Source organism: Nuphar pumila, chromosome 15 (genome assembly GCF_984573655.1).
Source record: "Nuphar pumila chromosome 15, dmNupPumi1.hap1.1, whole genome shotgun sequence".
Taxonomy (NCBI): domain Eukaryota; kingdom Viridiplantae; phylum Streptophyta; class Magnoliopsida; order Nymphaeales; family Nymphaeaceae; genus Nuphar; species Nuphar pumila.
The window spans coordinates 91097475-91122470 of record NC_143263.1 but is presented as its reverse complement, the minus strand read 5'-3'; the positions used below and the strand labels follow the sequence as shown (position 1 = coordinate 91122470).

Genomic DNA, 24996 nt, shown 5'->3' with positions numbered 1-24996 from the left:
TCAAAGTTTCATTGAAAAATTTTTTTTATTTAAGAGAAGCTTGCAAGAAATGTATGGAAAATATGCGTATCAAAACAGGGAAATGAGTTTACTATACAAAGTCTCATGTGATGTGAAACAGGTTTCCCATACATTTTTGGAAGTTTCTCACAAGTTTAGAAAACACTAGGTTTCTGGCTTCATAGGAAACGAGCTCTCCACATGTAAGTGGAGTTTTCAGTAACTACTGTTCAGTAGTCAATTTCTGCTAAACAAATGTAAATCACATCTGTAAGTTCAGATTCCAAAAAAAGTAAAAATTTTAAAAAATGAAAATTTGATATTGTTCACCCTCCTTTCTTAGGAGTCTCTCTCTCTCTCATACATATGTGTGTGTGTGATTTGCAAATTGTGAACTCAGGTGCACAAGATAAAATGCTGGCATTTGACAGTTTACAACAAATGCTTAATTCAAGTATACAAGCCTGATTTGCACATTTACTCATGCACGTATAGGTTATATCGAAAACATATTTACATTTTATTAATACATTGTGGGGGAAGAAGTCCCGATATCCACCAGCAGCCATGCCACTCAAAAACTTTCTTCGTCTGTGCTCCCAATGCCCAAAATACCCCTGTGTTGGTACTTGAGGCACCACAACAATGTCGACTTAATTTTTAGGTCCATTGCTGATGGCAATATCACTACTCATGCTGTAACCCCGTAAACAAACAATGTTGAAGGGCAATCAGCTTCTCAAGAAGCTCCAAGGCCCCTTTGCAGTACCAATCCTACACCAAAGTCATGATTTTTCTTAGTTTATTTGCATCCATAAGATTAAACCATTGTGTGGCAGCAACACACACACACACATATATATATATATATATATATATATATATATTATATATATAGGAAAACTGGAATATGTTTACCAACAAACTATATTTGCTGGTATGAAACAGGAACCGTCCGATCTAGGGATCAAACCTTTCCCTTCTTTCCCCTTTCCCCCTTCAGTCCCTTTTCCCTTCAGAGGCCACTCGGGTGCTGGGGAGGTCGGAGTCGGGGTTGGCGGTGGCAGAGCTGGAGGAGGCACAGCGGGTGGTGGGGGAGGCTGCAGGCGGGGAGGCCACCGGAGGAGGGGTGGCGGATGGTGGGGAGCACGGTTGGCAGTGGCAGGCGGGGAGGCCACCAGAGGCACAACGGGCCGTTGTTGGGGAGGCAGGTGGCGTAGTGGTGGAGGTGGTGGGAGGGGAAAGAAGGGAAGGGGAAACACAGGAGCCATCTGTTCTTCAGATCGGACGGCTCTTGTTGGTTCAAACCAGCAAACACCATTTGCTGGTAAACATATTACAGTTTCCCTATATATATCAGCATTCTTTTGCAATAAAAAAATGATTTTACCAGCTGATAAATACTTAAAAATTGGCAGAAATTATTTTTCCTCTTATTTATTCAATATATACCAGCTGATAAAGGTTTTCTGCTTTTACTTTTAGTTAATTTTGTTGCCAATAAATGTGATAAAAATAAAAATATTTTGACAAGAAAATATGTTCATGTTGTATCTAGTTTCCTTTTGAGAGCGAGAAAGACACGATAGCTAAGTAAAGAATTTTTTTACAGAAGTTAGAAAAGTCATGAAATGCCTTTAATATTGATATTGAGTTTGTTTATTTTTAAGCAACCATACTAAATGGGTCATCACAACCATTGGATTGTAAAAGATCCAATGGCTGTTATTAAGGAGTAGGTGCACTATGAGCACCCTATCATTACTATATATATATATATATATATATATATATATATATATATATAGAGAGAGAGAGAGAGAGAGAGAGAGAGAGAGAGAGATGCATTTATGAACCTCCAGAATCCAGCGAACATGCGAAGAGTCATGTAAATTGTCAACCCAATCCAGATGCCAATGAATCCATGAGTAGATGACAAAATCAGCAAACACAAGATGCTTAAAATGGCTACTGAAACCTGAAAAAACAGAACTATTTTAAGAGGCAATAGTTCAAACCAGCAAACACAAGGGAATGCCCACAATTTATTTTAAGAGGCAATCTATTTGTGCATGATCTATCCACCATGCCAATATGTTTCAAAGTAGTGAAAAATCAAAGGCCACAATTGATTAAATAAAATTATTTAAAAATGGTCCAACACATCTTGGAGTCAACTTTGATGAATGAAACTTGCAAATAGATCATGCTAACCATGATCCAAGGTCAGTTTTTGGTTTTGGAGGTTAAATCTATGTAAATCAAGAATGCACCACCATAAGTTATGGTGGTCTGGTACCACAGTAAACACATCCATATTATAAGTTGCATTTGTGCATATCAACATTTTGGGATAAACATATGAAGCCTCGAAGCATTCACATATTTGTCCAAGTCTCCAAGAGCATTTCATGTGCTAAAATACCCTTTTGGGCATTATTGATATCAAAAAAATAAAAGCTCATCATAACTCACCATAGAGTATGCTGAATAAGCAAAATCAGATGCTCCAAAATTGATTCCATCAAAGACAAAAGCCAGTGAATTAATTGGTTGAGTGACAGCAACAAACTGATCATTGCAAGCAGTTAGTGTGAAGCCTAACATTCAACTGAAAACTGAATGGTAAAGCGAACACAAAAAGATAAGATGATACAGTTCTTGGTTTGGAAACTAAATGTGGTTCAGCCAGTCTGCCACTTGAATAGGACCACGCTGCCAGGCACTCATGGATCCCAATCTGAGCATGCAGAGTGGCAGAGCTGGTACTCTGAGGTGGACAAAATCTTAAATATTGAGCAAAGTTTTCGTACAGTTCAGTTATTCTAATATCTCAGAAAAAGTGTCGGTGAGCTTCAGTATGTGGCTGGCTTGGATGAGAATTGAAACCATGATCTTCATGGACAAACCATGAACAGATAGTAAATCCCACCAACCATGTGTGGTAAGGCAGCAATCATGACCACAACAGAATATAAAAATGAAGCCAATTTGAAGCAGTCATTTCTCAAATAAAAGAGAAAGCAAATTCTATAGTATGCACATACCGGGATTCCAATACGCATAAGCTGCAAAACATGGGGATCTTTTGTGAACAATCTTGAGGCAAACTGCATGCCAACACCAAGAACTACTGATAGAATCAATCCAAGTACGAAACCAAGCTGCAGTTTTATGACAAGAATGCAATTAGCATCCAGAGATGGTCATATGCAGTTTCCAGTGCAATACTTTCAAGTTTGTCAATTAGCTCAAAATTCAAGGCTTCCATGAATTTGTTAGGCAAATTCCCACATCTAGCCATGTAAACTCGTATTGATCGAGTTAAACAAGAAAGAAGCAGAAAGACCATTAACAAAATGTTGGAAGACAGCACATGGAGTAAATTCTCTTTTCATTCACAGAAAGCAAATATCACAAACCAAGGCATCATATTTTCCAATTTTTTCCACCTTTTGGCAAATAGCAGCATCTCAATCTTCTTGGTTTCTGAGATTTCTTATTTTCTATAAAACTTCAAATGCAGAAGTATTAAAAAAGGAAAATTTAACGAGTTGAAGTTCACATGATTTTCCAGATCTCTTGATATTCATATCCTTAATATGTGACCTCTTTCTTGTGTGTGTGTATATATATATATATATATATATATATATATATATATATATATATATATATATATATATATATATGGAGAGAGAGAGAGAGCGTAGGTGCTTAATGATACATGCTTAATGTGTTTTTCAGGTTTTTTTGTTTTATTTTTAAATTCTGACCATACAGATGTGATCTATGTACTTGATTTTATAGGGATCAACTCTTGAAGTGTTGGATTCCCACACCGGTGGTTTTTTATAAGGATCTAAAAATCAATGGTCCAAAATCTTTGTAAAATTTTTAGGCTCCAAATATCATTTTTTTCATCGAAAACACATGATCTAGGTGTGGATTCCTCATAAATCGATCATGCCCTATGTCACATGGGTGCGGGTGCAGGGGTGCGGCACTTTAAAAAAACTTGGGTGCGAGGGTGCGGCAAAAATCTAAAAAATTATATATATAAAGTCCAAAAGTTGGACATAAATGACCCTGGGTGCGTTGACCACACCCAGGGTCAGGTTGACCGCACTGGGTGCCGCACCCGCACGCGCACCCACGTCGAGTCGCATCGACGCGGGCGCGGCACCTAGTTGGCCGAGTCCCTGTGACATAGATCATGCCCAACACATTTATGGGGTCAGAACTGCAAAAAAAACACCGGAAGAGAAGAAAAACCCATTAAGCACCTACACTCTACTCTACACACACACACACACACACACACACACACACACACACACACACACACACACACATATATATATATATATATAGTCACTAGAATATGATAACTAAAATATGAGAACAAGAAATATGGGCATTTACAACACTTTTTTTGCAAATCCAACCATGTGGATGTGCTTGGCATGGTGAATTTGTTAGGAATCAACCATTGGATTGTGTATCTTCGATGAAAAAAATGTGATTTTTGAATGCTTGTATATTTATGAAGATTATGAGTCATTGATTTCAAAGCCTTAAAAAAATCTTGTTTATGCATCGAAATAGGATGATTCAAGAGCGAGTTCTTATAAAACCAAGCATGTAGATCACATCTGTACGGTTATATTCAAGAGTAAAGAAAAAATCCATGAAAAGCACGCTTCACACATTAGTTTTCATATTTCCAGTTATCATATTATATATATATATATATATATATGAGAACTAAAGTATGAACAAAGATTTTCATGGGATTTTTTTTCCTTAAATCTGACCATATGGATGTGATCTACATGATTGGTTTTAAAGGGACTGGTTCTTGAATTATCCAATCGCAATGCTTAAGCAGTATTTCTAAGGCATGAAAATCAATGGCTCAGAATTTTCGTAAATATTGAAGCATTCAAAAATTATATTTTGTTTCTCGAAAAAGCATGATCCAACAGTTGTTTCCAAGCAAATGGACCATGCTGAACACATGTACAGGATAGGAATTGCAAAACAAGTATAAAAAATGCCTAGTTCACACTCTAGTTCTCCCCTTCAAAATCTGTATGTTAATTTTTTTTTTGGCAAATATGACCATATGGATGTGATCTCCATGATTGAAAACATATGAATAGACTCTTGGATCAAACTTTTTTTTATGTGTAGGTAAGATTTTATAACATAGAAAATTTTAGAAATTTCAGAACCATTGATTTTTGAAACCTTGTAAAATCCTATGTACACATAAAAAAAGTTTGATTCAAAGAGTCAATTCATATGATCAGACTTGCCAAAAAACATATGTAACAGAGATTTTGAATGGGAGGACAAGGGGTGGACCATCCCAACTCTCTCTCTCTCTCTCTATATATATATATATATATAATCAGTGTGGGACTATGAGCATCAAAGACTTAGGCAATACACACACAGACATGCATGCACGCACACATACACAACACTGAACTTTGAAATAAAAAGAGTCATGTAATGTATGAGAGACTAAAATTCATAATAGTAGTATTTGATTCCTTAGTTCTTTATTTAAATGTTCATATAAGAAAGTTGCTGTGTGATTCTAAAATCAATTTACAAAAATGTTCATACTTCAAATAAAATTAACAAAATTAACTAACAAAAATGTTTCAATCCAGATAACCAAGAAGCCGTTCCTAAAGTTGAAGTGCAAATGAGTGGTCTATAGATGTATGGAAGTCTGGATTTTTTCAGAAGTGCTGGATACTCTGAGCTAAAAACTAGAGTTGCAGAATTTTCCAAGGATGAGGGTTGCAGAACTGACATGGCTGGCTGATAGAATGTCCAGGCAAAATAGAAGAACTTTTATTGTCGATTGAACAAAGTGTCATGGCTTAAGGCATAAGGCTTTGCTGCTATTTGATTGATCATGATTATCCAAAAAAGTATATAATAAACATGATGACATATCTGAATTCAAATTTACCTGTAAAACCCTGGATGCAGCTGTTCTTGCCTTATCATGTTCTCCTTTGGCAAATGCACCTGCAAGTATTGCCTGACATGGAAACGAAAGCAAAATAGTAGTTTCAGCATGGAAAAGAAGTCATAGCAACTAAGCGACTAACATTTAAATTATGGGGATACCATGTGCTAGCAATTCTTTCTTCACAAATGTACAGAAGAGTCCATTAAAGACCCCACACAGGAGACAAGAATGAATGAATTCTCCTGATTTTGTTTAATAGAATGACTACAACTCATAGCCTAAACCTTGCCCCCATGGGCACTTAAGTCGAAAACCTCTTCCTCACTCAAGATGACTCCATAGATATGTAGCACCGTTTATTTGCTAGAGGTCATACTTTAGATTGTGTTTTTTGAAGTAAAATGATAACCTTTTGGGCAGTCAAATTTTGGTATTGTGGTCCACTGATTTTCGTAGCCCTTGAAAACACCCTTTTACACATTGCAGTCACGACATACAAAACTTGTTTTTTAGTGAAAAAAAAACAGTAGACCGTATCTATAAGTTTCTTTTGATAATCTGATCATTGATTGGGTGGGCCAAGTTGGGTGCATGCCTCCCATACATGTGTGTGCATGTGTATATGTCATTTGACACAATGTCTGTAAGAAAAAAGCCTTTTTTTGGCTATAAGAGATGCAGTGCTTATGTAATTCAACAAATGCAAAAAAGCTTACCTGCCCAGCAACAGCTAAACCATCAGCAAGAAGTGAAGTTGCTAACCATATCTGCAAGCAGATCTGAAATGCTGCCATTGGAATTGATCCTTGACGTGCAGCTAAGGAGGCAGATAATGTTACACAAAATGTTACAGCTATTACTCTGGCAAGTAGCAGAAAACCTATCAATGGCATACCACAAAGAAGATTAGGGGAAATTTGTCAAACTAAGTCTAGATGAATGACGCCTTAGATACTTATAATGTCCAAAAAGTAAAGATAACAAAAACAAACTAGAAGAGTGCAGTGCAATTTCCCCAGCAAGATACATGTCAACAAAACACAAGAAGATTATGCATGCACACACACACACATACACATACATTGGGTGGTGTATTTGTGTGTGTTTTTTGGGGAAGGTTGCATGTGCTAACCTTTTCCATCGTGTCCACAACAATAGCCACATCTTGCAAATGCTATTTAAAGACTTTGGTCAAACAATTACAAAATGTTAACTGATTACATATTTAATAGGTGAACAACATATAAATACATATGATTTACATTGTAGCCATAGGCTCAACCAAGGTTGCCAGACTAAGAAGCGGAAGCGGGAAACGATATGGGAAGCAAAAGCGAGAAGCGATGCATTTGAAAATGTATAGGAAGCGGGAAACGAGAAATTAAAAAAAAGCAATATAAGAATTGAATGAGAATCAAAATAGAATGCAAATAAAAACTAAATAAAAGTGACTATTCTTAAATTTTATGATTTTTTAGTGTAAGAATTAAATTTTTAACAAAATCTAAAAAAGATGACTGCCAATTTAGAGAAAGCACATGAAAGTGGGTGTGAAATGTGAGAGGAAACACATTAAAAACATGAAAAGTAGAGTGAGAAAACATATAAAAAGAATAGATGAAGCGTGTGGAAAACATAGGAGAAGCGTGAGAGAATCGAGATTCTCATCAAGTTTTGGAAACGAGGAGTATCGCACTTCCGAAGCGAGTTTCCGGGAAGTGGGCTTCTTGCCTATCTAAGAAGCTTCCGGTAACTCTGGGCTCAACCAGAAAAAGAGGCCTTGCATTATGTGCCTGTGTTATGGTTCAAAACCTAATGCAGCACATATATGAATTTTTTCAGTAAAAAGAAAATTATTTTGTGAGTACTCAGCAAAGTCATTGAATAGCAATTCTTCGACAATTGCTACAAGCTTATTCAAAATTTCGCACCAGCTTAAGAAAGGATGTTCGAAAAGGAAAATTTTACTTGTCCCTATTGAAAAATGAAGACAAGTCAAACCAATGCAGTCATGCTCTCACCACTTTTCAGAAATCGATCAAATCGTAGTTCTTTGATGCTAGCTGGCAAGAGTTCAACTTGAGCACTTAATTTCCACAACAATATAAAGACAATCAAATACCTGTTGTACAAATGCACTCACATAAGTCATAAAGAATTTGATTAATATAAATAGCAATAGGTCAACAGTAAATCATTGTGCAATACTTACTGAGAAATAACATGAGCAATTGCTGCACCAGTAACACCTAGCCTGAATATGAACATAAGAATTGGATCTAAAATGATATTTGTCAAGTCTCCAGCCACTAAAAAAAGAAACCTGGTTAGCAAGAAAGAAGTACAACCAAACACGAGAAGGGATGAAAAAAAAAATGGAACCATTTGGGAAATATTCGACAAGCTTTATAGCAAAAGGATAAAAATCGTAACACAAAAGCAAATGCATCCATGCACATGCAATAGTTCACAATTCAATAGGCCACTTCATGTCATAGGAAAGTCCAAGAAAGAAAATAATTGATATGGCAAGCAGAATAACACACACAAAAAAAAACTGAGAATCTAGAATCCATGGTTCAGTACTGAATGGCCTCAAAGCGTTTGCACATTACATGATTAAGGGCAGAATAAACCAAAATCCTTGTATTTTGAATCTATCATCAAAGAAAATTTCTGAAGAAACTTTAAGGCTAAGAAGGATAACAATGACATTGATATGTGTTTGCGTATTAAAGCTTTCCAACTTATGAAATATAGAAAATAAGTATATCTGCATAAGAACATGAGGAGGTTATCTTACCTAGGAATAGTGTAACTGCTTACTATGCCCTTGCTTGAAAAGACCATTCGGGGACCCAGGTAATCTGAGAGCAATCACTTTTGTTTGGATGCTATCTACAGTAGAGTTCCAACTTATGACACATGATTTCTGAATCCTGGCACCTTTTCTGGGGGTGCAGTGCCTTTACCTACCTTCTTCATCAGGCTTGGCTCTATTGGCCATTCCACAGCTGGGATATTAGTTGTTCCAGATATATTTTGTTATTTGTTACCACCATGGGCCAAGAGTGAAGGTAAAAAAGGGAAACAGGTTTGAAGATGGTAGACCTTTCTAGATTGGTGGATGATTAGGTGTAAGAGAAGAAAAAGGGTATTCAAGGGAGAGGAGGAGGATTTGAGGATCATCCATGGGAGGATTTGGTCCCAGATTTTCCAGTGTGCTAGAAATAAATGGCAAGGGACTGATATATCGCAGACCTGTCAGACTAAATAGGGCATATAACTGACAACTGTCTGTTCCTTTGATATTATATTTTGTTCTAATTGTAAAATGTCTTGATGTTCTGTTGGGTGACATCTTGTCACCAGTGACAAATATCATGAGATTTATGAAACAAACACAAAAATGTCGCAAGAAATTACCTGAAAGTTTTAAACTTTAATTTCGCGTGATATTTTCAAAATATCGTCAATTTTTTCATAGAAACATAAATATCATGTTTTAAACACAATATTTATGTTTTTATAGGCTATTTATCGTACAAAATCATGTCTTTTTTATTTACAAATATTCTTTCTGTATTTCTTCATAAATTTTATTTTTATTTCTTTAATTTATATTTACTGTCGATATTTTGCCAATAAAAATGTTTGTTTTTCAAAAAAATTCTATTTCTTGCGAGTTTTTGGCTGTTGATATTTTGTCGTTTACAACTTTTGTCACTATGCTTGTAACCTATTTTAATGGAAGTTAATTTTTCCTCCAACGAAAAGAAAAGAAACTGCTTGTGATGCCATTGGAGTCCAGATAAAAGTCAAAGTTAAGCATGAGCAGGTTAATTTATTTCTTTGACAAATTAGTGTTTGATATTAGTTTTGATTGAATCACCATTGTCATGCTAAGTCTTCATTCTTGTGTTTACAATTTCTCCATAAATGAAAAGATGACATTTCAACATTGCTTGCTTGTTCAATGTTCATATATTCAAATTTCCTTAATTATATAAAATTAAATAATCGCTAACAAGAACTTCAGTTTACTGTCATGTATGAGCTAAGAAATTAATTTCTGAACCACCACACTATATGAAAACATGCTGCCAGATGTGAAAGGTTTGGAATCACTTTTCTTGGAATCCTCCTTTATTGCTTTTTTAATTCCTGAAAAATACTGTAAGAACCACAAATTTTACAAAAAAACTTAAGAATTATGTGGATTTGGGCCTAGGATCCATTATTGGATCCAAAAGAAAATTGCGTATATTAGTGTATTTTAGTAATATTATATAAATAAATATTTAAGAAATTAGATTTTTCAAATCCACGGTTCGGACCCAAGTGGATCCAACCCCTAGGTCCACTAATGTTCATGCGACCCGGACCCAAATCAAATTGGGTCCAGCCTCGCGGGTCGGGGGTCGGACCCGGACCCGACCCACTCCCTGTAATAAACTTTTATTACAGGGAGGAATAAAGAGGGGGGGGGGGGGGGGCGATAGGAGGGCCGCCCGATAAACATAACCTGAGAGGGGGGAGAACCCCTCCCCCGATATATCGGGTGTTAGGGTTCAGCTGAACCCTAACACGCAAAGGGATGGGGAGTTGGGGGAAAACACCCCGCAGCCGCCGGGAGGGTATACCTCCCTTCCTTTTCGGGAGGCCACCCACCTACAAAGGAGGGACCCCGAACCCTTCCTTCTCTCTCTCTCTCGCTGTCCCATTCTCTCTCTCACTCTTTTCTACTTTTCTAAACCTCGAAGCTCCCTCCAATCCCAGGCCGCAGCTCGAGGCCTTGCCATGAAGAGCCGACCTCGCAGGTGGTGGTGCTGCCCAGGCCGACCGACCCCTCTCGTGGATGCCGCAACACCCTCACCGAATAATGGTAGGAGTTCAGTACTTTTATTGTTTGGTGTTGAGTGCATCCGGGTATGTGGGTCAGTTAAGAAAGAAAGCTTATTATCGCATGAAGTGGGGTTTGCATTTGGGGTTTTTTCCGATGACTGCGGGAAATCACTTCAGATTTGGGGGTTTTGCAATATTAGCATGGAATAAACTCGGATTAGGAGTTTTCTAGCTCAATCTTATGTTAAAGAAAGTCCGATTGTTTTTGGATGTATAAAGACTCATAATCAGGGAGTACGATCTGTTTATGTTGGTCATTAGAGTCTATTTCCATCCCTGTTTCATGTGCTGATTTTTGATAAAAATAACAAAGTTTAGAGAATCGGCTATGTTTATGACAGTTTATTAAAGTCTGAAATTTGGGTCTTAAGGTCTCCAACAGCCATCTTATCGCTGATCATAAAAACGAACTTCCTGTTGGATGTTGACTTGCCGGAAGGAACACCCATTTTGGTTTGAATTAGTGTAATTGTTATTACTTGCTTAACTGTAGTAGCACCTTAGGGTCAACAAGTAACATATTGAATATAGTATGCTGTGGTAATGCGAAAACTGACACTTTGAGGTTGACTACTTTCATGAAATTATGATTTTCGTCCATTTATGCAATGACTATATTCTGCCCAGTTGTACAGGGAAACACATAGTTAGAATGTTTCTTTAGGTCTGGTTGTTGAAATAAGGTTTCATTGTAACCTGCTCAAGATTCATATTTTTAATGATATCTCTAGATTGAATAGTTATTCACAGAGTTATAGATTTGCACATTCAAGCTAAGAAATGAGCAACCGTATGCATAGTAATTTAAACTGATAATTAGTTATATATGAAACTGTGTAGTAACTTGGAAATTTACATTGATATTTAGTTACATATTAAGTTGCACAGTATATAGTAATCTTAATTGATGTTTAGTTGCATATTAAACTGCATAGTAACTAGTAAATTTATATGGATGTTTAGTTATAGAATAAGCTGCATAGTAACTGGAAAATTTAATGTGAGGATTAGTTGCATAATAAGCTGCATGAAAATTTTTGGTGTTCACTGCATAGTAGCTTGGGAAGATAAATTGATATTTAGTTGCTGCATAAATTATGTTGGTCAAATTTCATATTCCTTAAAATATTCAAATGTTATTATGTGTGCACCATCTAGAAGGTTCGAATGGCCATTTAGAGGCCTATTCGTCAATATTCCCATGTATGTGAAACTGTGTATTTTTCTGAGGTACTATGTTCAGACCCTACATAATTTCTGAAATTATTAAATAAATAAAAAAAAAAACTGCATATCGTGGGGGATGCTCAAATGAGGGTGTATTGGGAGAAGTGTATATAGTAGTGTCACTGAATCTCAAGACACCAGTTGTGCTTTTGCTTGTTGGTCGAGCTTTCAAATACATGCCATTTTTTTTTATATACATGGAGGGGTGGCGGCCATTTACTATTAAAGAATAAAGCAATAATAATAATAAGGTTTCGACAACCGAATCTATGGGTCGGTTTGTGGTGGACATACGAATGTCCAGCCAGTGTATTAAGGGTCTTGCATAGGCCATCAAAGTTATGATGTGAATCCACATGAAAATGAAAAATAAAATATTGTTGCTTGTCTGAGTTAAAGACACTTCTTTGTGATGGATGAGCTTACGAGATCAATTCAAGAAAATGTACCGTGGTGTATGTTGTTTGCTGATGATATTGTTTTGATTGATGAGTCTAGAGCTGGGGTTAATGCTAAGTTAGAATTATGGAGACAGACATTGGAAGCTAGAGGTTTTAAGTTGAGTAAGAGTAAGACTGAATATATGGAATGTCGGTTTAGTAAGCAACGGAGTAGTGATGGGAGTGTAGTGAAGCTTGGTGAGCAAGATATACCGGTGAATGATTATTTCAAATATTTGGGATCCATCATTCAAAAGTATGGAGAAATTGATGGAGATGTAAATCATAGGATAAAGGTTGGGTGGATGAAATGGAAAAGTGCTACTGGAGTGCTGTGCGATCGTAGAATGCCATTGCGGTTAAAGGGAAAGTTTTATAGGACGACTATTAGACCCGCTTTACTATATGGTACGGAATGTTGGGCTGCCAAGAGACATCATATTCAAAAAATGAGTGTAGCTGAGATGCGGATGCTTAGATGGATGTGTGGAAATACAATAAAAGATAAGATTCGGAACGAAGAGATACGTAAGAAGGTAGGTGTTGCACCCATTGAAAATAAGATGCGAGAGAATCGTTTACGATGGTTTGGACATATTCGGCGAAGGCCTAATGATGCTCCAGTTAGAAGGTTGGAGAAATGGGAAAATATATTAGTTAAAAGAGGTCGGGGTAGGCCTAGGAAGACTTGGATGGAGATGATAGGAAAGGATATGAATGCTTTGAACCTCACCGAGGACATGGCGTTGGATAGAAATGATTGGAGGAAAAGGATTCATGTGGAAGACCCAAAATGAATTTCTTTTTTGGTTCATATCGCTGACCCCAATTGTTTTGGGATGAAGGCGTAGTTGTTGTTGTTGTTGTTGTTGTTGTTGTTGTCTGAGTTAAAGACACCGGAGCAATTTGGGTGGGTTATGCTATCAATATGACAAAGGATTGGGACTGTTCTATAACCTTGGTGAATTGACTAAGGTTGGGATTTCTACTGCTGTGGTAGTAGAAGGAAGTTGGGTAAATGCCCTGTACTTCGGGAAATAAATTAAATGAAAAGATTAACCCACTCAGTTTTGGGCTTACCTTGGAGAGGGTAGGTGGTACAAAGCTCCGGGGACATGTTTATTGTTTCGAGCTAAAGTGACTCGTTGGTCCCCAGTCCTCGGAGTTGGGGGACCCAGACTACCAATATGTCCTAGGTGGTAGCTCTTTACTCTTCTGCAGAAGTTAGGGATGCATCCTGTTTTGGTTTTGGCCTTTGGGAGTTTCTCTCGGTCACTGATCGCTCCCTTGGGATTTCAGTCACAGTTAGAATGTTCGGGTTAATAAAACACCTTTGAATAACATACCCCCGAACGTTCTTTTCTGTGATGGTTGCCTCGGCCCGTGTGTACCCACGGGATAAGACAAGATAAACATAAATTAGTACATGTTAGGTATCACCGCGAGTGGAGTTACTAGTGAGACCGGTTTATATTCTTCCGGCATGTTCTGAATTTGTGATTAAATGACGCCCTGAAATGAGTAGACATGAGATAATCAAATCTGTATTGGGACTGCTACACGAATGATTGCATGACTGTCATTGTGATGCATAAAATGTTTAATTGCTTAAATACTTGTTTAATTATTATGTTGCATAACATGTTCTAATGCCTTGTTTAATTGTTGTCGTTGCATGAAATGTTTAAATTGCTTAATTATAACTGTTGTATAATCTGCATGCCTGTTTAGATATATGTCGGTTACTGCTGATGCATACTCTACTTTGTGTGATTCTTAATAAGCTGAAAGATTCACACATCACATACTAGATTCATGACATACCTGCATTAAGAGTACAGTTTTCCTACTTAGACGTGGTAGTCTAATTCCTATAATTTTTATTATTTTCAGGCACAGAGTAGTTCTATGAGCGACGCGGGATGAGGCGCTGACCAAGACTTGATCTACTGGTTCCCTGGCGGTCCTACTTTCTTTAGGATTGGAAAATTTTATTTTGAGACTCATGATGTGAAAACTCTGATTCTATTATTTTTGAAATAAGAATAAATGGTGTGGTTTGCTTTTACTTTCCTGTATCGTTCTGAAATGCTTAACCCTGTAATCATTTGTTGTTTCCGCTTTTAAAAAAAAAAAAAAAAAATCCTCAAAAATCTGGGTTAAAATTTCGGGGCGTTACATGAAGAGTGTGCTATGAAAATTTGGAAAAAGACCGAGACAGGGGCATACATACATACATACATACACACATACATAGAGAAACTGAACCATGTGAACTGCAAATATGTGAGGTGAATAGAGCATTTCCAATGTTTTTTTTGGCAAAATCAGGCCCTGTGGATATATTCGACATGGTCCATCTTCTAAGAATTGATACTTGGATCATGTTTTCTCAACAAGAAAAATACGATCTATTGAGGCTTGAATATTTTAAGAAAATTTTGGGCCGTTGAATTTTTTATCCCTGAAAAAACCTGCTTACTCGTCGTAATCGAATGATCCAAGAGATGGTTCCTATAAAACCAAGCATGTAGATCACATCCATACAATCATAATAAAAAAAAAGCTAAAAATCTCGATGCACACTATAGATTTACTCTCTCTCTCTCTATATATATGGTGTTAATGAAGGTACAAAAGTGTGGAGTAGAAATCACCTTCTTTTCATCTTTTAGATGTTTTTTTTGTAGATCAGATGTAAAGCCCGTGAAAAAAAAAACAAAAAAAATTGGACCCGGGTCGGATCCGACCCGTACCCGGGTAGCCCCCCTTTTCCCCGTGTCTATTTAAGGCACGCAGGGGAAAGGGTTTTGCATTACGCAAAACCCTTCCCCCCCCCCCCCCCCCCCACCTCCGTTGCTCACCCCCCCCTGCCCCCTCTCCCCCGCTCTCTGCTTCTTCCCCGAGCCCTCCCTCTCTCCTGCTCGTGTTCCGGCCACCTGATGCCGACAACACCCCCCGTTCGGCCACCGCTCCCCCTGTGGGAAACACCCGTCCCTCGACCCTCTATTTTCTCTCCCGTTTCCTGACCACCCGACGCCGGCAGCCCCTGACGCCTCTTCTCTCTCCCGCTCGTCGTGTTCCAGCAGCCGACGCCAGAACCCCCGTGCGCCATCTCCCACCGGCGACCCCTGCCTCCTTCATATTTCTTCTGCAAGGGAGGGGATGCCGCCCCTCCCTTATCAGAGGAGGGGTGCTGCTGCCCCCCTCCCCTTTTCGGTCAAGCCGGAGGTCGACAGCCAGCAGGCAGGGGCTGCGCCCCTGCCCCCTTGCCCCTCTTTCCCTCTCAATAGGTTAACAGGCAGGGGCATGTTCCCCTACCCCTGCTTCCTTTTCGGACTCGACAGCAGGCAGGGGCTGCGCTCCCTGCCCCTTCCTCCTTCCATTCGTTGTGTAGCGAGCAAGGACGCAACCCTACCTATTTGGGGTCTTAACCCCCTTTTCTTTTAAATTTTAAGCATGATGCTCACCTTTTACCTTTCGTAGCTCACACGACAGATCCTGCTCATGCCCCGCGGCCCGAGACATTCATCGCTTACACTCGAAGACGTGCGCAACGCCGCGACTCCCCAAGGTAGGAAAAAGTTGCGCAAAGGACAATAGATGAACTAAAATTAAGCAACTAAAACTAAAATGGGAAAAAAGGACAAAGACATACATATATATGTATACATATATCTATATACGTATGCCTTTAACTCAAGAATGCAGTTTCGCGATCCTTGTCCTTTTGATTCCTGTCTTTACTGCTTTCTGTTGCCGCCGTGCTTTTTGTGTACAGGCTTTTGCTTTTGCATTTACTTTCTTTCTTTACTTCTTTCTGTTGTCGCCATGCTTTTCGTGCACAGGCTTTTGCTTTAGCACTTACTTTTTGTCTTTACTGCTTTCTGTCTTTACTGTTCCTGTCTTTACTTTGCCGTCGCGTTTCAGTGCACATGCTTACTTTTTCATTTACTATTTCTGTATTTGCTTTGCCATCACGCTTTAGTGCACAAGTTGTTGCTTTCGTATTAATGCTCTTTGTCTTTTCCTTGCCGCTGTGTTTAGCGTGCAAATTTGCATTTTCGATATTTGTGACTCCTTAAATGCAAGCCTCGCAAAGCGTGCAAGAGCGTGTACCATTTTTGCTCTTTTCGAAAAGACATGAATTTGTATATGGTCGCTACAGCCTCGAGAAGAAGATTCCTTGCACGGATTTCGGCTTCTCGATTACGCAGTCTTGCAAAGCAAAGCTTGAAAATTCTGTGAGTTGCAAAATAGCAACTAGTTCTCCCCAAGTCGGTGCACTTGAGAGAAGTATTTCAGATCCATAACGATCCTAAAATCATGCCAATTGTATTTCTGTTTCAAAAGACTAAACATGTCAAAATGAATTACTTACATCATGTCTTTGTGAAACTTTGTGTTGGGTTTTCTTTTGATAAACACATACCCCTCTCATCGTAGCCGCACTTTTAGATAGGTACCGTATGTACCTACTGCGATGAGTAGGATGAGAGGTTCGTGTAACTTCGAAGCGTGCGAATGGCACATTGTGGAAATCATTTACATAATGATGTTTCGCCTTCATAGGCAAGATGCTCGAGTTGATCTGAAAGACCAGAGCATGTAAAAACAAACTAAATATTTGTTGCATCGTTTTTTTCACAACACATTTAAGCTAGGGTTTCTTTTGAGAAACTCATACCCCTCTCATCGTAGCCGTACTTTTAGACAGGTACGGTATGTTTTTACTATGATGACTGGATGAGAGATTTATGGTAACCTTGCAACATGGAAAGGTACAATGATGAAATGAAAATCACATAAATGATGATGATTCGCCTTCACATACAAGATGCTCGAGTGGGTTGAAAGACCATAGCATGTAAAATGGGTCATCAGTTAAATAAAACCTGACGCACCCATTCGCTCGCTGTTTTCGTCAAGGGAGAGGATGAGATGGTACAAAAACTCTGATGAATAGGTTGTTAACAACCACCCCTCGGGCAAATAACTCGGTGTCCCCAGTCATCGGAGTTAGGGGACGGGACTACCGAAAATTATCCTAGGTGGTAGATCTTATGAACTTTTGCAAAAGTTGGATGCATCCCTATGAATGAGTGACCTTTGGGGAATTCTCTCTCGGTCATTGGTCGTCCCCTTAGGAGCGGACTCAGCTAGCTATTCAGGGTATTGAAAATACATGGCATAATAAACTCCTGGATTAATCTCAGTTGTTTCTATGTTTCGTGCATTGTGCGTACCCGCAGACCAGTTAATATCGAAACAAAGTTATCCTCTTCACAATACTTGTTGATTGTGCACCTTGTGTTAATTAACTACTCATATCTTGTATTAATTAACTACTCATATCTTGTGTTAGTTAACTGCTTATTTGCTTACAAAATCAATTGCTCATGCTAGAGATAGCTTATTTGCTTGTGCGAATCAAATGCTTATGCTAGTTATGACTTATTACTTACTAAAATTTACTATATTAGAATGAAATTCATATGCTTAATTTTGTTTTATATTGTCTTATGCACCTACCAGTTTTTCATGAAACTGACTCATTTTATGGGTAAAGGTGATGATTAGGTTTACGAGATGGCCGATGACACGATTACAAGATGGTTTTAAGATTCCACTGTTTCTGATGGCGTTCCGCGTTTAGGATACATTTTGAAATTTTGCATTTTATATAAGGGTTTCCTCAGGAAATCTCATTTTTGTATAAATTCCTTATTTCTTTTTAATGCATATGGTTTTCTGAATGTTTTGCAAGGATTCAATTTAGTGTGAAATGGAGGTTTTTACAATAACGCACCCAAGGTTATCGACTTGTCTCTTTTCTTTTCGAAAAATCATTTCAGTTGATTTACTAAAAACAAAAACTCTGAAAAATAAAAGATTTTCTAGTCTCTTTCAAATATTTTGAAATGTTAACAAGTTTGAATTTTTGGGGCGTTACATCAGACCCCATGGATGTGAACTGCAAAAATCAATGGTCCACAATGTACCAAAATTTCATGACTAAAAAAAAAACTCATATTTTCACATTAAAAGAACCAAGGTTTTGATCTTTACAAAACAAACCATGCTGAAAACATCCATGTGGTCAGATTGAGTCGATACAGCTTGAACCTGTAATTTCCAACTCAATAATTCTATACCTTCATTAGTACCAATTGTGTGTGTGTGTAAAAGCACATAACCATTTGCTTTATCTTACAAAATCCTCTGGATATGAAGCTGTGAACTGTCAATTATAAACTAGAATCTGAAATATGTCAAAGAAAGCTAATAATTAATGTAACAAATGTACAATAAACTTTTAACACTTCTGATCCCAACCGCAGACTACAAGTTGACCACATCATAAAATGGATTAAATGAGGGATTAAGTCCAAAAGTCAATTAACCCATACCCAAAATCACTCAACACCAATACCCATGTTAAGGAGAGAGAGGCTCTGATGACTGCAAAGGAAAACCCAATAGGGCCTGCGGTTCTTGCATTTCATTAAGTATACACATGTACAAAAATTAGGGTACGAAAATACCCATTACATACAATATTAAAATTACAACATGCCATTAATGAGCATGTGTTTAAAATTTAAATAGATAAAACGAATTGGGTCTGGATCCAGACCCAGTCGTGAATGACGATGTCTTTTCACCCTCCCTCAAGTTGTACATGATTTTGAACCATGAACAACTTACCCTTTAACATCCAAAATCTATCATTGATAAGTCCTTTTGTAAACAAGTCAGCGACTTGATCAGCAGTCCGAACGTATTCTAGTTTAATTTCCTTTACTTTGACCTTCTGTCTTACAAAATGTTGGTCAATTTCAATATGCTTAGAACGACTGTGGTAGATAGGATTGAATGACATGTTGATAGCACTTTGATTGTCACACAAGAGAACGCTTTTAGAAATCGATTCTCCTACTTCTGTCAGCAGGTGTCTGATCCATGTTACTTCGGCTGTAGCAGCTGCCATTGATCTATATTCAGCTTCTGTGCTCGACCTGGCTATGGCCTTTTGTTTCCTACTGCTCCAGGAGACAAGATTTAAGCCAATGAAAACACAGTATCCTGAGTCTGACCTACGCTCATTTGGATCTCCTGGTCAATCTGCATCTGTATAAGTAAGAAGTTCGTGCATGTGATGGCCATGCATACTCTTTCTGTATAGAAGACCATCTCCAATAGTTCCCTTCAAATATTGAAGAATGCGTTTAACAGCTTCCATATGCTCAATATGCGGTTCATGCATGAACTGAGATACCTGATCGACAGAATAGACAATGTCAGGCTGAGTGAAGGTAAGATACTGAAGCATTCCCATTATCCTGCGATATCCTGTAGGGTCCTCATACAAATCTCCATCTTGGGAATTGAGTTTTTGATGAAGTACACTGGGTGTGCTTAGAGGCTTCCAATCTATCATACCTGTCTTGCTAAGAACATCAACGGTATACTTATGTTGAGTAAGTGTCATGCCTTCAGAAGTCCTGTCAACTTCTACTCCAAGAAAGTATCGCAGCTTACCAAGATCCTTCATCTTGAATCTATGGTTCAGAAGTTCTTTAACTTGTTCAATATGTTTGTTAAAGTTACCTGTAATGATAATGTCATCAACATATATCAATAACAGGGTAACTATATCTTTGCATTTGAATATGAAGAGAGAATGGTCAAGAAGAGACCGACTAAAGCCATATTTTCAACTTCAAGCGAAAAACTGTCAAACCAAGATCGAGATGCCTACTTCAGACCATATATAGTTCTCTTTAACCTGCACACATATTCTTTAGAGTTCCCTTTTGCATATCCAGTGGGTTGCTCCATGTATACTTCCTCCTTCAGAGTTCCATGTAGAAACGCATTTTTCATATCCAGTTGGCTGAGAGTCCACTGATGCTCAACAACCAATGATAGTATGATGCAGATAGTGCCCATTTTCATGATTGGACTGAAGGTCTCATCATAGTCTTGTCCTTGCTCCTGTGTGAAGCTTTTGACAACCAGCCTAGCTTTGTATCTCTCGATAGTGCCATCTGGCTTGTATTTTATCTTATACACCCACTTTGACCCAACCACATTTCGATTGTGTAGTCTGGAAACAATATCCCAAGTGCCACATTCATGAAGAGCCTTCATTTCTTCGTTCATGAGTTCAATCCATCTCTTAGAATTTATTGCTTGATAAAATGTTGTGGGTTGATCTTCCTTGCCCAAAGAGGCTAAGAAGAGTTGAAAATCCATCGTGAAGTTCTCGTAACTAACCCACCTATCAATTGGATGTCGAGATCGGGTAGATCTTCTATGAACATGTGATTGAATGGAAACAGAAGGGGAATTCTGCTCCTGACTAGAGCTGAGAGGTATCTCCTTCTCACGTCTAGAGTAAACAATGCCTTTATACCTTTCGGGGGCCGACAATGGTTTAGAAATCACATTTTCCTGAGTTCTTTGCGCAACAGTAGATACGTTTCCCTCATCTCTTTGATTACATCCAGAAGAACAAACATCATCAATACTAGAAAAGAGATCTGAGTTCAACCAAGGATGATAGACTTCAATTTCTGGAGGAGTGTTAGCACTATGGCCAAAATTTGATTCGTCAGACACAACATTTCTGGATATTTTGATACGCTTGCTCACAGGATCATAGCATCTGTAGCCTTTGTAATCATCAGCGTACCCAACAAATCTGCACTTTAAGGCCTTATCCTGAAACTTGTGTTGCATGGAACTGTCAACATGAACATAACATACACACCCGAATACACGCAAATCATAATAGTTTGGATGCACACCATGCAAAGAGAAATAGGGTGATTTGTTTTCCTGGATGTTCATGGGCAATCGATTTATGACATAGACTGCTGTATGAAAAGCCTCTGTCCAGAAGGTAACTGAAAGATTACTATCATGCATCATGCTCATTGCACTCTCGACAATATGGCGATGCTTCCGTTCAACAATCCCATTATGTTGAGGTGTATGAGGGCAAGACACCTGCCTTCTTATTCCATTTGTCTGGAGGAAACTAATAAAGTCATTTGAAGAGAATTCACCCCCCCATCACATTGAAAATAAATGATATTCTCAGAAAATTGATTTTGAACAAAGGAATGAAAATTCCAAAATAACTTGAAGGTTTCAGATTTACTTTTCATAAAGAAGATCCATGTATATCGAGAATAGTTGTCAACAAAAATGAGATAATATCTAGTGTCAGACATTGAAGGAACTGGAGCTGGACCCCAAACATCAGAACATATAATTTCAAATGGTCTTAAAGCTCTTTTATTAATAGAATGAAATGGAAAAACATGACTCTTACACTGAAGGCAACTAGAACATTTTTTATTATCGATGCTTAAACTCAGACTTGACTTGGGAATAAGACTACTTGAAACAAGCTTATCAATAAAGCGACTACTACAATGACCTAGACGACCATGCCAAAGATTTGGCTCAATACATTAAGAAAAATTAAAAACACTATCAGAAGGAACTGAAGATGATGATGTGAGCTTCAAGATGGAGTCAACGGGCTGAACACGAGAGGAAGGATTCTCTTGGAACACATAGATATTCCCTTGACGTTTTCCTTCAGCAAACGTTTCCCTTGTGTGAAGGTCCTTAATACAAACAGAAAAAGGAATAAACTCAACTGAAGCATTAATGTCATCTACAAGCTTAGAGACAAAAACAATATTTTTCTTGATATTAGGAGCATGAATGACATTTGAAAGAGCAAGAGAAGAGTTGGACATAAGAATTACAAAATTTCCAATGTGCGATATATGGTGGTGAGACCCATCTCCAGTGACTATACTATTTCTACCAATATAAGGAACAAGATTTAGGAGCTTACCAGCATCATCAGTGACATGAGTGGCTGCACCAAAATCAACATACCAAGTGCCTTGATCATTCTGTTTGATGTTCAGTTCAGCCAAGGCAGATAATAACAGTTCTTTGACTTCTCCACTATTCTTCAATGTATTTGTTCCCTTTCTTGTCTCCAATTGCTTTCCTCTATTTTGCGGGTTAAACCAACAATTTGCCTTTATGTGCCCTCTTTTGTTGTAGAGAAAGCAGGTGGGTATTGTGCTTTGCCTTTGTAGATTAGGAGGCATACTGGGAGTAGGTAATATTCCACGAGCTTCTTGTCTTGACCTTCCCTTTCTCGAGATTTATACCTGCCACGCCCTCGACCATAATTAACTCCTTTGGCAAGAACATCGTGTGCTCCAATGGGATTGTGATTACCTTCAGAGAATCCTTTCAAAGTCATCTCATACTGTAAGAGCTTAGCACGAATATCTTCAAATGTAGGTAAGTCTGGTAAACACAGCAAGGAAGTAACCATCATATGATAATCGGGTCCAAGCCCGCTCAAAGTTTGTTGCACCATATCTTTATCACTAACCGCGCAACACACAATAGCCAACTGATCTGTGATAGTTTTCATTTTGTTTAAATACTCTATGACAGTCATGGAGTCCTTTTTCAGCATTTGAAACTCTTTATTTAAAAATAGAATTCTGGCCTGAGAAACTTGAGAATACGTTTGAACAAGACGATGCCATAACTGCATAGTTGTGCAGTCATCTGGGATTGCCGCAAGCACCTCCTGTGACAGGGTAGAAGTGATGTAGGCAACCAAAGCCTGATCTCGCTTCATCCAGGATATATATTCTGGATTTCTGACAAAAGTGATAGAAGTGTCACCCTCCCCAGTCTTGTCATCTTGTGAAATGAACTTTAGAGGAACAAAAACAGAGTCATCTAGATATCCAGAAAGGTCCTGACTTCTTATGAATGGGATGATTTGTCTTTTCCAGGTGAGAAAATTGGAGTTCAGTTTTTCAGATACAAGTTGGCTAAGAAAGTTAGAAGAAAGGCCAGATTGCGAAGTAGAAAAAGAATCCATAGGCGATTGAAGGCGAAAGCAAGACTTTGAAAGAGCAACAAATAAAAGTCAGAACCAAGATGCAGCTTCAGAGAACTCGGCTGCCTTTTTTTTTTTTGGCAGACCAACCCAAGACAGAAACTGAGTTTATGCAGTAAACTGATCTGAATAAAGATCAGTCAATGAAAAGGAAAACAGAAACACGTTATTTGAATGTAACATGTTTTTCTTTTCGAAAAATGCAAAGAGGAATAAAAAGAAAGGAAACCTGAAAAAGAAAAGAAATCTGATATTTTACTCAGATCTAAAACATACCATATTTTTCTGAAGAAAATGAGGAACAATATGGACGTGATGTGAAAAGAAAATGAAATCACGACAAATAGTATGAGATTAGATGTGAAAAGAACAAGGGGGGTGAAGAATATGCAGATTCAGAAATAGATGCAGATTCAGATTTTAAAAGAGAAAGAGATTAGATGCAGATTTTAGAGATGGGAAAAATATGCAGAAAAGGAAAGGGATATTTAAAAAAAATGTTGGCTTAGAGATTCAAGAAAAGAAAAAGTAAGAAAAGAGGAATACCTTGGAAGAAGACCTTGGAGAGGATCACGGCTCTGATACCATGTCAGAAAACGATGAGGGAGGAGAGAGAGGCTCCGATGACTGCAGAGGAAAACCCAATAGGGCCTGCGGTTCTTGCATTTCATTAAGTATACACATGTACAAAAATTAGGGTACGAAAATACTCATTACATACAATATTAAAATTACAACATGCCATTAATGAGCATGCGTTTAAATAGATAAAATGAATTGGGTCTGGATCTCAGGATCCAGACCCAGCCATGAATGACGACATGAATGACAACGTCTTTTCAATGACACAGGTACAGGGGCTTAGTAGAAGGTTGTCACACTCGACGCCATTCAAGATTTCATTTCTTTTTGTGAAAAGATGAGTAATAATTGGCAAAATTGAGTATGGAGCCTATGGGTATAAGGCAGTTGGACTGGTACATGAGGGTCTAAGAGATTCAAGCATGTTTCTAGATGATAATGATATGATTTCAAAATTTTGATGTGAGCTTCTAGTAAACATTGGTACAGTTTTTGAATTTGAGAAGATGCTGTAAAAATAATTATTCTAGCATATGTTTTAAAAAAGATACCTAATAATTAAAATATTTAGTATGTACATTTAATCAATTATTACTGCTTTATAATTTTTATAAGTCATAATATTTGCAAGTCTCAATAAAAATGGTGTCAGTGTAATATTGATACACATTAACAAAAATAACGTAATAGAAACAGATTTCTGTTAGAGATGGTGTGTTTCCCAGGTATTTGGGATGAGTTCTCCACATATATGATACTCCTATTTGTGGTTTTGGGAACAAGTTTAGTGCCAGTACCTGGTACTGGTACACTTGAAACGTGATATGTTATGGTGCACCAAGTATAAATGCAACTGAGGGATGGGCAAAAGCAATAAGAAAGAAAAA

At 37.9% G+C, this 24996-nt stretch overlaps 1 protein-coding gene across 2 annotated transcripts in view; it reads right to left on the bottom strand.

Annotated features, from left to right (window-relative positions):
• Positions 1-401: 401 nt before the first annotated feature.
• The window catches only part of LOC149815980 (protein DETOXIFICATION 42-like), a 39116-nt gene continuing 14521 nt past the window's right edge, over positions 402-24996 (bottom strand). The window contains exons 6-13 of one of the 2 annotated variants that reach the window (XM_089988869.1): positions 8208-8304; positions 8017-8117; positions 6712-6875; positions 5993-6064; positions 3048-3164; positions 2476-2571; positions 1857-1978; positions 402-774 (exon numbers count right to left, since the gene is read on the bottom strand). In XM_089988869.1, the coding sequence (XP_089844995.1) occupies positions 732-774; positions 1857-1978; positions 2476-2571; positions 3048-3164; positions 5993-6064; positions 6712-6875; positions 8017-8117; positions 8208-8304 (812 nt within the window). In that variant the 3' untranslated portion in view covers positions 402-731. The remainder of the gene's footprint in view (positions 775-1856; positions 1979-2475; positions 2572-3047; positions 3165-5992; positions 6065-6711; positions 6876-8016; positions 8118-8207; positions 8305-24996) is intronic. The other variant, XM_089988870.1, reaches the window with a different exon arrangement.